Source organism: Lissotriton vulgaris, chromosome 2_1, assembly GCF_964263255.1.
Source record: "Lissotriton vulgaris chromosome 2_1, aLisVul1.2, whole genome shotgun sequence".
NCBI classification, from domain to species: domain Eukaryota; kingdom Metazoa; phylum Chordata; class Amphibia; order Caudata; family Salamandridae; genus Lissotriton; species Lissotriton vulgaris.
The window spans coordinates 1,064,649,607-1,064,666,204 of NC_141687.1; the positions used below are offsets into that span (position 1 = coordinate 1,064,649,607).

The following is a 16,598-nucleotide window of genomic DNA, read 5'->3' on the forward strand; positions in this document are numbered from 1 at the left end:
CACCCCCATGTACGCCTCTTTTCACGCCCATGTGCTCTTATCTCTCTTTCACTTGCTCCGCCTGGAGCGCTCCGCCTTCTCTATCCAAGTCAATGTATGTTTTAACAATATATAATGTGTTCTGTGAATAAAGAATCAGATGACGATCCTTCCTGATCCCTAGTGGTGATGGAACCCGATTCTCCTTTAACTCGAGTTACTGAATTAAAGCCCTTCTGAATCAGACACCACGGACTCTGCCTCTCATTATATGCATGATCCTTATTAATGTATAGAAATTCTGACAGGGTAATTAATTTATTTACCACAACATCCTCAGAACGTCTCCAACCGGGCGCGCGCCAGCAAGCTCCAGACTCCAAAAACTCCTTCCAGGCTAATTCATATGCTGTCCTAGTAGAAACTGCCAGGGAACCTACCACCAACTGTAAGACCCTGTCTCGCCTACCGTCCACAGATGATCTGGCATGGGGGTCGGCGTCCTGTCCGCCTCCGAGGCTAGCCCATGGAATCTCTCCCACTGTGAACGAGACAAAGCATCCGCAATGTCATTGTCTACACCAGGAATGTGCAAGGCCTTAAAACTGATGTCGTACTTCAAGCACCCCAACACAAAAACCCTCAAGAGCTTCAAAATCTGGGCATCCCTAGCCGACTGTCTATTGATAATGTCCACCACAGCCTTATTATCAATACGAAACAGGACTTTTTTGTGAGCCAGCTCATGACCCCACAGAGTCAAAGCAACAACCACCGGGAACAGCTCTAGAAATGCGATGCTCCTGCCTCCGTCCCTCCACTGAGCCGGCCACTGTTCCGCACACCACCTGCCCTGCCAATAAAGACCGAAACCATCACTGCCTGCAGCGTCAGAAAAAATTTGGCCATCCCAAACCCAATCTTCTTCCCTGTACAGAGGAATGCCATTGAAAGAATGTAAAAAGGCTACCCACATCCGCAAATCCTCCTTAACCCCTGCTGATAGGGGAACGTGATGGTGAGGTAAATAGTGCCCTGATAAAGCCCTACCCAGACGCCTACAGAAGGTTCTACCTGCCCTGACCACTCTGCAGGCAAAATTAAGATGGCCCAACAGCACCTGAATCTCTTTGACTGTTACTTTTGACTTGACCAGCATGGAATTTAAGAGTTCCAACATTTTAGCCTTTTTCTCCACAGGTAAACGTGCTTCCATAACATGAGAATCTATCTCAATACCCAAAAAAGACATGGTCGCGCAGGGGCCCATTGTCTTTTCCGGTGCCAAAGGCACACCTAAGAAATCCATCAAAGTCTGAAATGTCCGCAAAGCAGTCTGACATGCCCGGGAATTGGGAGCGCCCACAAAAAAGAAATCATCCAAGTAATGTGTTACTAACTGGTGACCTGAACAATTAGTGAAAAACCATTGAAGAAAAGTGCTGAAAGTCTCAAACAGTGCGCAGGAGATGGAGCAACCCATTGGTAAAGCTTTATCTACATACCATTTCCCATGAAATTGAATCCCCAAAAGGTCCCAATCCCCGGGATGTACTGGTAGCAAACGAAATGCAGATTTTATATCGCATTTAGCCATTTCCGCATCAGAGCCAGCAGACACAACCAGGGCCATGGCCACATCCACAGAGGAATACGATACTGAAGCAGCTTCCTCGTCAATGAAGTCATTAACCGAAGAGCCCTCCGGCCATGACAAGTATTGAATTAGACGAAATTGCCCAGACTCCTTCTTAGGGACTACACCAATGGGGGAAACAATGAGATTCTCCAAGGGCCAATCATCAAAAGGACCTGCCATCCTTCCCTCACGCACTTCTTTATCCAATTTGTCTTGCACTACAGCAGGATGTTCATCGGCTGACAATAGATTTTTAGACCACCGCCGCAACCGCGGCCCTGTATAACCAAGCCGAAAACCTTCCTGAAAACCATCCAGCAGTAACTTACCAGCCTCGGCATTCCCATAACCCCTCAGAGCCGCTGCTAGCTGAAAAATTTTAACCGGAGTACGAGCCTTTGGGCCCAGCTCCTGGAGTGCTTTCCCCCCCCCTGTTAAGCTGAGGCTGCTGTGCAGGACCAGGGGCATTGGTAGGCTGCTGTGACCATTGTCGACTCCCTGTAACGCGAGGCCCCTAACACCTGGCCAATGGATGCGTTCTTCCACATTGGGAACATTCGTGCCTGAACTTACAATATTCCCTGGGGCAGTGACCTCTGTTAAAATCCCAACAGGTCCCATTGGCAGGTTGCACTGACGCTGCTGCACCCACCCCTCCCCGGGTGTGCTTCCCCTGAAAGGACCGGTAAAGTAACGGATAGCCGCTAGCTGTAAAAATCGTCTTACCACCAGCCGATGCACCCATAGTGTGTTGCCACAAGTCATTGTCCAACTCCCCCCATTTCACCTCAGGATCCCAAGCCATCCGTGCTCGGAATTCCTCATCATACTGTGACCATGCATAACCACTGCCAGTAATCTGCGCCTTTCTGATCACATCCATATACTTAAAAATGGCAACACAGCGCTCAGGGAATTTTTCACAGTACACGCTAGCATAGATCTGAAATGCCGCTGTCCAGTTTTGTATCGTCAAAGGAACCTTTGGGCGCTTAGCCAGCTCGTATTCCTCTTCCTTAGACCCCTCCTTGGAGTGAACTTCCCTATGTAAGAGCTTCAGTAGTTCAGCGTACTCCCCCTTCCAAATCCTTTCCTTAGTTGCTAACATTAAATGAGCGCCCAAAGGTTTCGTAACGCCCATGTAAGGTAGTTTCTTTATCTTAAGCTCATTACTATGCGGGGGATCTTTACCTACCTCTATGGGCTCAGTACCAGTGCTAGAATCCACCTTGGAACCCAGACCCCCATCACTCGTACCCACCCCTTGTTCTTTGACATAACGACCCTTGTGTAGCTTAAGGTCCAGACCTTCAGAAACCGGTTCACCACCTGTCCCCACAGATACCATAGTAGGTTTGGCCCGTGGCACAGAACGCTCACCTGGTTTTAGTAAAGGAACTTGAGCCGACCGCACTCTCCAGGCCAGATGCTCCACATCGTCGACCGTCCGAGGAACCCTCACCGAGGGGCCGCTCTCTCGAGTAGGTCTGGAAACTGCAGTTTTCGGACGCACCACCACTGGTGCCTGTAAAACAGTATCAGAAACGTGAAAATGCCCCCCCCCCGTGCCCTCAGCACGTAACTCGCCCTCCTCAGGGCTGTCCTCACCATAATCCAACACTATAGATTCCTCCACTCTAGGAGGAGCAACCACCACTGACGTATTTTGAAAACCAACATGGGCCTTACCCGCCCTGTCTGAAACATAAGGCGGGGGAGCCGACTGAACCCGTCTGTACTCCCCCAAACGTTGACCACTTTTGGACACCTTGTCCAATGACAAATCTCTTTTAGAGTGACATAAAGACGTTGGGGCCAGCGAGGACGCGCCTGTCCTGCTTCTGCCAACCCCGCCGAGAACTGGAGAAAAAGACGTTGGGGCCAGCAAGGACGCGCCGGGTCTGCTTCTGCCGACCCCGCTGAAATCCTGGGAAAAAGAAGTTGCGGCCAGCGAGGTCGCGCCTGACCTGCTTCTGCTGACCGTGCCGAAATCCTGAGCCAAAGACGTTGGGGCCAACGAAGTCGCTCCGGACCTGCTTATGTTGACCGCGCCGGGATCCCTCGCCGGTACGGGGTATGCCGCGCCAAGCTCCACCCGCCCTTCTCCTCGGTGCCACTGGGCCGCACTCCGCCCTACCAAGTCTGCCGGTCCACGATTCTCCCCAACCTGTGAAGAAAAAGGCTGGACTGATGTGCCGGGGCCCTTATTACGAAAACTTCCAAACATATCAATACCACTAGCTATACAAGACCCAGACTCCTGGAATTGCGCGCGACCAGGCTGCCCAGAAACAGACCCCTTAGGCCGACCGGACAAAACTTGCTGAGGAGGAGACGGCTCCACGTCATCACCATCGCTACTCCAATCCAACAGTTCCTGAACTAACTTCGACGCGGGACCCAAAACCTGCCCGCTATGCCCCCCCCTGCTGCGTATCCGACATGGACCTCTCAACCCTCCCAGAAGGCCTACCCCCCACAGGCAGGCCCGGAAACTTCAAAGTGCCTCCAAAGCCACTCAACATGTCAGTACCTTGAGTAGGTGGAACTCCGCCCGCATCCCGAATTCCTTCTGCCCAGGAAGGAAAAACATCCAGACCCTCCCAAGACCTGGCACCTACCTGTTTACTGCCACTCCCCTGCAAAGACCCAAAAACATCACCTCCAAGAACAGGCCCAAGCCCTGTCTCACATGACCCAAGATTATACGCAGCAGCACCCAACACGCCAATATCAGCCTCCAATCCATGTGAAACATCCCTCGCCCTCCTTTCAACCTGCGCCCACTCCCCCTCCCCCACAGAACCACTGAGAACAGAAAAAACCTCACCACGAGTCGACACAGGAGGGGAAAACAACAGGGGGCTAACGGGCGCCAAGTCGCCCTCAGAAACTGCCACCGTATCATGAATGCTACCGCCCCCAAACAGAGGCACACTAGAAACACGAGCTGGCGTAGAAAAACGGACTCCCTCAACCCCATCACGTGAAGGCAAAAATTCGACCTCCTGACCAACACCGTGTGTCCCCAATGTCGACTGGTCAGCAAATTGCCCAACCGGCCCTTTAGCCGGTAACATCAAGGCCTCGTGCGCGTGAGGCGCCAAAAGATCAACCTGCGCATGCGCGCCAACCGCCGGCGCGTTTCCCGCCTGCTCAACGGTTGGGAGAAATGAGGCAGAGGCAGAGAGCTTCCTACCTCCCCGCTTACCGGCCCGCTTACCCCTCGCAGCGGGAACCGAAAGTGAACGCACCGGCGGCACCACGGGGACAAGAGAAGCAGATGCCCCTCCCTCCCCCACCCCCGCCTGACTAGATAAAACTGCTCCTGCTTGCAACGGTACCACAGTTCCAGGGACCACTCTCCTAGAGCGCGGGCGGCCCCTATCACTTACCGCCTCACGGCGAGACCTCTTCGGGGACAGACAAGCCGTAACCACCGCGGCAACACGAGCTGAGACCTGCAGCTGAGGACACAGCGGCCCAGCTGCATCCCCCAAAACAAGATCCAGGCGTCCCGCCTCGCTCAAAAGGCGAATTGCCTCTAGCACACGATAGTCTTCACCCGACATATCGCAAAAGAACACTAAACCTACACTCACAAAGGAAAAAATGTTATTAAGCTAATTGAGCTCCCGGCCACCAGGTCACCTAGCCTAAAATGGTGGCCGGGAGGAGGAGCCAACAGAATTTATAGTTGGGCTCCCTCAGTAGAAAATAGGAGAGCCCAAAACCAGCCCAAAAGAAGCCCAAAGTGAGCCTGCTCTCTAAACCCCCCCCCACATGCCCCTCCCAAACAGCCCGGGGGGGGGGGGACCTCCCTCCGGTCGGCTGCCCCCCCAATCCCCCCTGTAAACTACCCAGGGCTCCCATTGGCTCTTGTAGAGATGAGCCCCCTGTCAGCATGCAGCTGCAGCACCGCGTGCACGGACCACGCCCACAAGCGTTTCAGCTATAGCCGCTGAACGCATGTACAATCAGCTTGCCAGTCACTTAGCAGAGAAGCTCGAGGTAAGAGCCCGGTCTCCTCCCCAGGAGCCGGTCAGCCGTTTCTCCCAATATATTCTGAATGTAGAACTAGGCTTTTTCAAAAGACGTTAATAATTGCATGGTGTTTTCAACATTCTCAATGTGTAACAAGGTTTTTTTCCAAAATCAATTCGGAACCCGTGCACCAAAGTAGTACAACCCTCCCCCACCCAGCGAGGCCACTTATGTTTCTGACCCCAAGAGGCAGATCTTTACTTTTCCGAGGGACCTGTTGTTTATCAAACATACATGGTCAAACTTAAATATCCCGCACCGTTGCCAACAACGTCACCAATGTTTTCCGAATCGCGAACTAACCGTACTTCACTTTCGCTCGCCACAATTTGGTTCATACAGCTCCATAAGGGCCAGTCCGTTCACCAGACGGACGGAACCACATGTAAGCCTGCAATGTTGTAACTGTCAAACTTAAATATCCCGCACCGTCGCCAATAACGTCACTATTGTTTTCGAATCACAAACTAATCCTACTACACTTTCTCTCTCCACAATTAGGTTCATACAGCTCATACAGCTCCATAAGGGCCAGTCCGTTCACTAGACGGACGGAACCACATGTAAGCCTGCAATGTTTTAAAACAGCCAATGACATTAATCGATTACGATTTTTAAACGCACACATTACCCTCCCGGCATCTGCATGCGAGACACTACATCTAGTGCCATCCCTTTCACGTTGTCTCTCGAGCACCGGGCAACTTTCCAGCCAGTGTGCACCAGACATTTTTTCCTCTACCAACAAATATTCCTTTGTTACCCACAGATTTGTTCTGTTTTTCTGCCAGTAAATGACAATGGGAGATTAATAACCACGTACCGCAGTGATTCATGACCCTGCAAGGTGGACATCACGTCGTGGAATATTCAATTACCCCCGTTTATCACAGTGAGTTTCGCTCACAACACAGTCCAACGAGGACATACAATGTAAGAATTTCCCTACAATAAAGAGATTGCTCATCTCTTTACAGATCTTAAGGAGCGGTTTTGCTGCCACACAAGGAGGGTCTATTCATAGAGCTTCCTTCAAGTAGGTACCAAATGTTACCTACCATGTCCTCTTATTCCGCCACATGACAACTCAATTACTAAAATGAATTAATTATTTTTAGGTGCTCCTCACCATCGCCTGTCCTGATGAAGACCCCAACATGATGAAATAATAGCCCTTAATCACAAAGGGGTCGAAACGTAGACTTCTACATATCGTCAAACACATGGGATAGAAATTAATAAATTGTTCATGTCCTATGCGTTATGATACTGGGAGAATTGAGGACCTTTCAAAGTCCGTAAAGGTTCTATTGTAAATATTTGTTATTGTGCTTGTCACAACACCTTTACCCTGTCCCTCACCTATCCAAACACCCCCATTATTCCCATCAAACCTTCCTTCTATCACACTGTGAGCACTGTAAAACATCTCACATGAAAGAAGTCAAATGTTTTGATTTGAAAAGCATTTAATGTATGCACAAACTAATGAAAATATTTGAGTGAATACATGAAACCTCATTTATGTTTTGAACTAAAAAACATCTAACGAATGTGTTACTCAGTATAATAAATCTATGCTCTTAACGAACATAACAAGAAATTCTGTTGTGGTGGATTATATGTTAAAATTCATAAATACTAACACTACCTCGACCCTTTTCTCAAACGTAATGCTATGATAACCCAGGTCGGGTAGTTTTATTTGGGTTAACCCCGTTAAAACTCAACATTCCTAATTTTGAGACAAGAGGAAACTGGTTTTGTGTGGTCATGAAGTGTAGGAGGATGAGGATTCCTCCTCTTGGAATATAGGGCCCTGACACACCCAGCAAGGTGTCATGCTCCATCATATGGGCTGCTCCTCGTCAGGTCGGCGCTGTAATACCTGATGGGCTCCCTATGAGGGGCTTTTTGGCGGAGATCTTTTATTCCAAATGCCGTTTGGTGTCGTGGGGGTCAGGGGCCTAATCAGTGTAGATGAAGATGTGAAGGTATACAACCTGAAAAAAGTATTAAAACAGGTCAGGGAGTACCAGCTAAAACTATTTTAATCAATAGGTCTCCCACCCTGATTAAAAGAAACAAAGGTGCATGTCAGAGATTATGTCTCAGCGGGGCTGCCCTTTCAAGGCCAGGCGAAGAAGAAAATAAGTGAAACAACATTGAAAAAGAGATAATTAAAGGAAACGAAGAGAAATAAAGGTAAACAGAGGTAGAAAGAAGAGGAAAGGGACAAAAGATCCCCACAACAAAACAACAAAGAAGAAAAACAAGGGGCAAAAGAAGATAAAAGAGAAGAAACAAAGTACAAACACCATTAAGGCGCCAGAGAAAAAGATAAAGAATAAAGAAAAAGGAGCACAACATAGCACACCAAAAGAAAAAGAGATAAAAGAAGAAATAAGAAAAGAAGAATATGGCTGAGACCAAACAAAGCGCACAGTATCGCAGACCACGACCAGTCACAAACTTAAGGAAATACACAGACATGTTGACATATAAGAACAAGACGGTCGCAGAGATTCACGTACTAAGAGGAGACATACCAGGCCCATGCTTACTAAGCAACATCACAGCGCAAGTAATGGGTCTGTTAGAAAAGACATACCACATGTCTGTCAAAGGAAGCATCCTAAGAGAATATGGGAACATAATAAAAGGACTAGGAAAATTGAAAGGGCGACAGGTCACACGGCACATCAACGAAGCGATCAGGCCTGTTGCTCAGCATCACAGACGTGTACCAATACACCTACAACCGCAAGTGGAAGAAGAAATAAAGTCACTGCTGGACCAGGACATTATTGAGCCAGCTGAAGCTGAATTCTTCACAATTGCAGAACTAGAGCAAGAAACAAAGAGAGATCCCACCACGCGAGTAATAAGAAACGTGGTGAGAGAACAAAGATGGAGATACACAAATAACAACAGTCCCACAGAGAGAGGAGTAATGAAAGGAGAAATGCTAGCCTTCAAGAAAATAAATGAAGAACGATCAGAAACGGAGAACGGCATCTTAATGAGAGGATCAGGAATAGTGATACCCTACGCGCTGAAGAAAAGGACAGTTGAACTGGCCCATGAATCCCACCGAGGTCAAGTATTGAAGGATTACAGGAACACCCCTCACAGCTCCACAGATCGATGCCCGGCCGAACTGGAGCTAGGGCGATCGAGCAAGACAAGACTACCACAAATGGAAGTGAAGACGAGTGCTGATCGGAGTGACATTGCAAAAAGAGATCAAGAAGCCAAGATGAAGATGAAAGCATATGCGGATCAACAGAGACACGCATCTGAATCGAAACTGAATGAAGGAGATCTGGTGGTGGTGAGGCAGAAGCAACACCGGAAATCTGACAGCCCATTCTCCAAAGAACCACTGAGGGTAACAAAGGTGAAAGAATCGATGATAACGGCGGCCTCCGACCAGCAACGAATAACAAGAAACAGCTCTCACTTCAAGGAGCTGAAGGCGGAGGAAGAAGAAACAGCATCAGATGGAGAACCAGGAAATGACAGAAACACAAGACCAAGAAAAACTTGCAGAAAGCCGCAGAGACTTATTGAAGAGATGTAAAGCGACCAATATTGTCCATCTCTCTCTCTCTCTATCTCTATCTCTCTCTCTCTCCTTCTCTTTTCTTCCTTCACTGCAACTGTAAGTAAGGACTGTCAATGGGGGGCGACGGTGATTATGAAAATGTGTTGTGAACATTTGTTTACAACAAAGGGGGAGATTTTATGACCTGACAGTAGGGGCGACTAACCAGTGAGCGCTAGGACCCTGTGGGTCCCAAGGAAGAGTGACCATGTCACCGGACACCAGATCCGGTGAGGGCATTGGAAGTGGCAAGGATGACTAGGACAGAGGACGAGGACGGACGTGCCCATGACCAGCTCCGTAACAAATAAATAAAGAGAGTTAAATCACCAACCTGTCGTGTTGCGTTTTGGTGTGCCCCTGGCCAGTGAGGTAAACACGACAGTCAACATGTTTCTCGCCTGGTAGTTAATCAATCTAGTGGCAATTCGTCTGGACCTAATAATATCAAATCTATCTACACATGGGTGGTTGTATGGGTGATCTACCCTTTTAAACCAACCTAACACATACTATGTGTATTACCTGATAGCATATGACCAACCCTAGTTGAGTTTCTCTATCTACCTCATCGATACCCAGTAGGTATCTCACAAGGAATTTCCTTGTGTGGTTTTGCAAAATCTGCAAAAGGCCAGCCAACCTACCCTCTTCTGCCGGGATCGAGGTTGCAATAGCAATAGCTTTGTTGAAACAAGTTTATCAAGACTAGTGTTTCATATGAGTTGCCATATTGAAAACAGGATAAACCAATATGCTTACTTTCTAAGAATAGAGAAGTAAATACTAAGAGTGCCGAGGTACGGCGTTTTTCTCATGCAGTCTGCTCTGGCAGCCTGCATGAAGTTTGTAGGGGGGTCCCTTAGGGTGCATACTACATGCTGCAGCCCTCAGGGACCCTCTTTAATACCCATGACTTAGGTACTAGGGGTACCAGTTACTAGTGACTTACAGGGGTGCAAAAGTGTGTGCCAATTTTAATACAATTAGACCAATTTACCTTGTTTATAGAGAAAGAGCACTGACACTGGGGCCTGGTTAACAGGGACCCAGTGTATATCAGTAAAAAAAAACACCAGTACCAGTGGCAATAAAGTGGGGGTGACCATGACAAAAAAAGCACTTTCCTACAGTGGTCATGTGGTTGAGTGGGCTGGGAATATGTTGGAACATGGGGGAGATGTGCCCCAATGTTGAGGAGATATGGTGTTGTGTGGAGGAATGTCCTTTAGTATGGATGGGATGTACTCTAGGGTAGCAGATAGGCTTTAGTGCCAATTCATGTTGTCTAAAGTCAGGACACGTGCTTGAGTGTGGAGAATATGTGCGCTATGGTGTATGTGTCTGTAATGGAGAAGATGTGTTCGAGTAGGACAGGTGTGGTGCAACCGTAAGGGATGAGTCAGCCATTCCACTATCTGAAGTCAATATATGAGATTATGACTGTCACTATGATAAAAAGTATGTTTATGAAATTGCTGTCTTCTCTAATCGTATTTTCTACCTTCCAGGAGGCTTCAAAGCTGAGCTTCCTCCAAGGTAGGTTCTCCTTTCAGGTCCACAGAGTCCCCACCCTTTCCAACCACCCTCTCTTTCTCTCCCAACCTTTCTCACCCAGGCACTTCTCTCTTCAGAGGGGCCTGCTGCTATGGTGGGGTGAATTACCAAGATGGGATGCCAAGCCATGGTTCCTAGAGGTTCATACTCAGTATGAAGATTCCCAGCCTGGTTCCTTTATGTTAATATTCTCAATAGAGAGTCTAGGGCTTCGATCTCATTGGTGCATATTCACTCTGGTATACTTTCCATAGGTGGCTTTTCACTATGGCATTCATTAGCTTCGGTTTCTGTATGTATTCTCACTATACAATTCTATATGCAAGTATTTACGTATGATGTTTTACAATGGCAGATTCCTATAGGTATACAATCATTTTGCAGGATCAGGCCTGTTTCCTATAGGTGTTAATTGTGTATTTCAACTATGACTATTTCAGTTCTGGTTCCTATATGTTAATATTCACCATGGAAATTCTAGGCACTCCTTCCTATAGATGCATTTCATCTTGTGGGAATATCAGGCTAGCTCTCACGTAACAAATTCCAGACAACACCACTGTGAAGTGCTCTTTCTTCAAGTTGTGAAATGCTTTAAATCTCAACATGTGTCTCTGTGGTCCTGAGACCCTCAACCTCTTGTTTTGGCAGTGATTCCAACAACTTGAAACTCACCAACGTTCGCCTTCCACGAGACAACATGTCCTTGCCATCCAACCTCAAACTGAACAACCTGAGCCAGGGAGCTAAAGGTAACCTCAGGCCACGGGCAGCGGGGGCATCAGAAGACAAGGCGCAAGGGAAGAGTGGGGTGTGTCATGATCCGCAGTATTGCCATCTCACTGATGTCATCAGTCTTGGGATTTTGTTTGACGACCTAATGCATTCTGGTATTCACAGGCTTTATTTTCCTCCATTTCACCAATTGAAATATGGCACTTGATGGCTATGATTTGTAAAAGGTAAGTCCAGGATTGGAAATATGATGCCTCTGCAAAATGGAGCGACGTGGTAACCCTAATGGAGAGCAGTGGCTCACCCCCTAGCTAAATTTGGTGACTTCTTTACAAATTTAAGGACATATTATGAAGAACGGCCTTAAAAATTTTCGCCGGTTTAGCGGCAGAAAATTGCCACTAAAGCGGCGATAATGGGCTTGATAATATGCCCTTGAGAATTCCAATAGAAGTCCATGTTCTGGTGTGAACATGGGCTTCTATTGGAATTCTTCAGGGCATATTATCAAGCCCATTATCGCCACTTTAGTGGCAGTTTTCTGCTGTTAAACCGGCGATAATTTTAACGCCGTTCTTGATAATATGCCCCGTACTAAGTAAGGTTGAACAAGACTTCTTGACCAAGCAGCGACTGCTGAATGACCTGTGTTGCACACCTGGGGCCGTATATTAAAATACGTCACACTCTCCTTGTTAGCGCCGAGCGCATCTTTTAAAAGGTGCGTTTGTCGCTAACAAGGAGAGTATGCTGCATTATGTTGAATGCGCTGCCTCAGGCCAGCCGCGAACTCACGCTGCCCTGGGGGCAGCGAAATTCAAGTGATTCTGTGTTACACTGTGCATGCGGCAACCTGCCTGCACTTTCAAAGGGGATTAGAGATCCCCTTCCAAGCGGGTCCAGGGAGTGACTGCACCAGCCTGCAAGCGAATGTCAGGGGGATCCATAAGACCCTATTTTACCCTTCGGGAGAGCTGCTATCAGGGGGCACACTGACAGTGCACCTCCTGACAGCTTCTTTGCCTCTGCACCCGTATCTATAAGGCGCAGAGGCAAAGGGATTTCCTCATTTGCGTGGGGCTACGCCCTCATGCTGATGAGGGAACACCCTCTGGTGATAGCGTTGGCGTTACTTGTGCCCCAGTGCTATCTGTATTACAGAAAGCGCTGCAGGAACGTCTGCTGCCCTTTCTGTAACACCAAAGAGCCCCTGGGGCGCGCAAAGCAGGTGCACATGCCCATTGCACCCTCAGGGCACTTTCTATAATACGGCCCCAGGTGGAGAGACTTTGGATGGTACCGTTGTTAGCAAGCTGGGGAATAGAGACATGTTGCAGGGAACGCGTATCAGCAATTGAGTGGGTGGGGGCCATAGAAATGTGTTTGTGTCTTTGGTGGATGTCAAGCAGTGGCGGGCAGGAACTGAGAGAAGGGGTCAATGGTGTAAAGTAGAACGACTCTTTTGACAGAGAGAGTGGAAATGTTAGAAAGAATGTGTTAGCTGGTCAGTGTGGCTAGGCACTGGTGCATAAGAAGTGGAGATGATGGAGGGAAAGGATATTATTGAGTGGTTCTGTATAGAAAAATGTTGAAGGTTAGAAGAGCTCTGCCACCGCGTTGAGTGGAGATGTCAGAGGCATCAATTGTCAGCGGGGAGTTATCCAGTGTTCTTACACAGATTCCAATGCTTTCTTTGCAGGGAAGCCCGGGGACGCCCTGATTGAGATGAACCTCAATGAGGAGGAGGAAATTTCAGAGCAGGATAGTTCGGAGGTCTACGATTATGCCCCCCGAGGTACGGAGTCTGGAGCAGCTTCGCTTAATTACTTTCTTGGGCTCTGCAGAGCTCCGCCTTTACCATATTATGTGTCTTTCCTTCCAGGCTTTGGTCGCTTTCCCACAGTGGGCTACATCTACAAGGTGTCGAGCATGAGCAGCGATGAGATCTGGCTGTAGTGTCTCTTCTGACATTTATGGATCTGCATGCCATTGTCCCTCCTCCTCCCTTACATCTCCAAGAGGTGTGCTTTTCAACTACATGCCTGCTACTATCAGCTGTGCGCAGATACACAGTCCACCAGATATGTTCCCTGACAAGTCTGCATTTGCTGGCTTCACCCAGCTGCTGACCACGTTTGAGCCCCCAGACTTCAGCATGTTCCTCAAGAAGCCTTCAGATCCCCATCTCAACATGACCTCCAGCAGCTGGCCATGCCTCAACCTGCAGATGCCAGCGTATTCGGAGCAAGACCTCAGGTGTCGGAGGATTCTGTGACAACTGAACAGACTCCACTTTGTTCCGTGGTGTCTCTGATTTGAGTAGGTGGCAATCCCTTGACTTCCAGATGTCTTCCTTTTGCCCATGTCAAGAAATTCCTCAAGAGCCGACCATACCTGGACCTCCTGATCTCACCAAGTCCCCTCTGCATTCCCTGATGTCCACCCAAAGGTATTGCCTGTAAGCTGACTTTGTCATGACTCCAGGTTTCTTATCGCTATATCGCTATGTCTTCTCCCACAAGTTGACCATAAGGCACCGACAGACTTCAGTATAGTACTGAGGCTTCAGACGTACGCGCCAAGACTCATGCAGCATCTGATGAGGCCTAGTTATCCTGACTGCCCCTGTTCCCTTGGGGTCCTCAGATACTTTTTCTCAGTTGTTGTGTTCTGCTCCTCTGCAGTTGGTTGGTTCGGCCTCCTAACACTCTGATGGCCACAGGTATGCAAGTGAAGAGCAGCGCTGGGAACCTTCAGACTGGGGCCTGGGTCTGTGTTAGAGGATGTGGTTTATTTTAGAAGGTTGGTGGTTGGTAGTCTTCTAATGATTTGGAGCAGGAATTATGGTTCCTGTGTGCCTCATTGTGTCCATGTCTGTATATATGATTACATGTCCCTTTGTGTCACAGTGTTGGCATGAGCGTTGCCGCCTTCCTGTACACATGTCCATCTCTCTCTTGCACTGTATGTGTCAATGTATCACTGTCCAAGTGTGTGTCTCAATGTATCCCCTTTCAAGTGTGCATTTTGGTGACTACCTTTCCCAACGTTTATTTCAGTCTTTTCCCTTTTAATGTGTTTGCTGATGTCTCCCTAGCCGCATGTGTGAGCGAGTCAGTGTCTCCCTGCCCCTGTGTGTCGCTCTTGCGATCCCACCACCAGTATCTTCTGCGTAGCATACCTGCCCATTAAGGCACAGTTGCAGTGTGCTTGCACAGACACACACACTTGATAGCAACAAGAACAACATGGAGACCTGTGCTGAATGTTTGTGAAGTTTAGACTGCTGCAATCACTGCTGTGTGTGCACTGCATGTGTGAGGAGAGCTTGCACAGCTGTGGTCAGTGCCATGCCCATGTTGAGTGTGGAGGGAGCACTTCTGATGCTACTGACAATTATGTAGATGTACTGTGTGAGGCCTGGGTGCCATGCTGCAGTCAGTGCTGCACCTGTGTTACATGTGCAAGGAAAGCTTCCAGTTTTGTTGTCACTGCTGTACTTGTGCTGCATAAAGGACATTTGAACAGCTGCTGTTTGAACTGTGCCCAAAATGTGTGAGAGGAAGGTGTACTGCTTGGGAACCTGCTGTAACAGTTGTATGAGTGTGAGTGAGCGTTGTACTGCTAGGATCCATGCTCTGTGTGTATATGTTCCTGGGCGAGTGTAATAAATAAGCTTTTTTGTTGCCTGTGCTGTACTGACGGCAAGGGGTGGATGTGTGTGTACTAGAAGGTTCCATTGTTGCATGTGCTCTAGTTAGGGGTGGAGTGTGCGTGTGTGACCGTCTTCTCTGTTTATCCGCGTCTCGTCTGCAGGCGCTTTCCCTGAGAGTCTGTGCCGCAGGCACATGCTGAGTTAGGTGTGAGGCAACAACAAACTATGCGGTGGCAAGAATCGCCCTTTTGGCAGAACACTTGCACTACACCAACAAACCCACATCACATAGCCGACAACACCACGCTCAGACTACCTCTAACCGCGGGGCATGCAACCATCCGCAGACACGCATAAGCGCCCAGTAAGGTCATTTGGACAAACTTCTCTATCATCAACCTCTTCATCACAAATAAGACACAGCTCCCCAACCTAACGACAACACCTGAAACAAATCAGACTCTGGTGGCCATGGGAACCCAGGGACGGGGTTGAAGCGCATTTCCAGAGAGCCTACACCATACATGGCCATACTCATGGAAGACTGTGCAGTATGCAAAGGCCTGTAACATGGTCATGATACAAACAGCCTTGTTTCCTGCATTGCTTCTGCCTTTGAACACCTGGGGCTGTTAGGTGTGTGGGGCGGAGGGCATGTCTAGTTTCGGGCCTAAAACACTGAAAAGCCTTCTAAATTTCTTTACATTTCAGAAATGTATACAGTGCTTTAAGTCTCGTGAAATGTATTTTAGCAGTTTATCATTTCTGAGCCTCTGCGATACAAGTCATGTGTTGATTTATGTGACAAACCTCTAAAATTATCAATTCTGGTGCTAATGGATGCGCCTGGCCAAAATGAACTATGCACTTTGGCACCTGTCAACTCTGCAATAGAGACAGGCCATCAGATTGGCCCAGGGAGGCTGGGCGGGATCACCATGCATGAGGAAATCCCCCCAGCCCCTGGGCCACAAGAGGTGCCACTCACGGGGCCTTCTGGGTAATAACCAGCACCAAGGTCAGGAAGCTTGCCTCTCAAAATGTCTTCCATTTGTGGGTGGGGAGGGGTTGGTCTGGGTGGGCATAAGGGGAGGGTATTGTTCTGTCTATGGTATGATGAATAAAAACATTAAATCAAGAGTATGTTGTCTCTATGCGCACCGCTGGGTCTCCTCAGAAGTTCCTGCCCACAATGTAATCCACTGTTTATTACCTCTATTATTGAAGAGATCAATCAATCAATCAGGGGGTTTATATAGCGCGCTACTCACCCATGATAGGTTCACGGTGCTGGGGGGGAATGGGGGTGGGTTGGGGGTGAGCGGCTCTGGATCAGTCGAAAAGCAAGGTCTTGAGGTCCTTCCTGAACGTGTGCAGGGTCA

At 48.4% G+C, this 16,598-nt stretch overlaps 1 protein-coding gene across 1 annotated transcript in view; it reads left to right on the top strand.

Moving 5' to 3' along the window:
* Window positions 1–16,260, top strand: part of TMEM25 (transmembrane protein 25) — a 107,398-nt gene extending 91,138 nt beyond the window's left edge. The window contains exons 6-9 of the mRNA XM_086956705.1: window positions 10,781–10,808; window positions 11,478–11,578; window positions 13,261–13,356; window positions 13,444–16,260. Of these exons, the coding sequence (XP_086812831.1) occupies window positions 10,781–10,808; window positions 11,478–11,578; window positions 13,261–13,356; window positions 13,444–13,517 (299 nt within the window). The 3' untranslated portion in view covers window positions 13,518–16,260. The remainder of the gene's footprint in view (window positions 1–10,780; window positions 10,809–11,477; window positions 11,579–13,260; window positions 13,357–13,443) is intronic.
* Window positions 16,261–16,598: the final 338 nt, after the last annotated feature.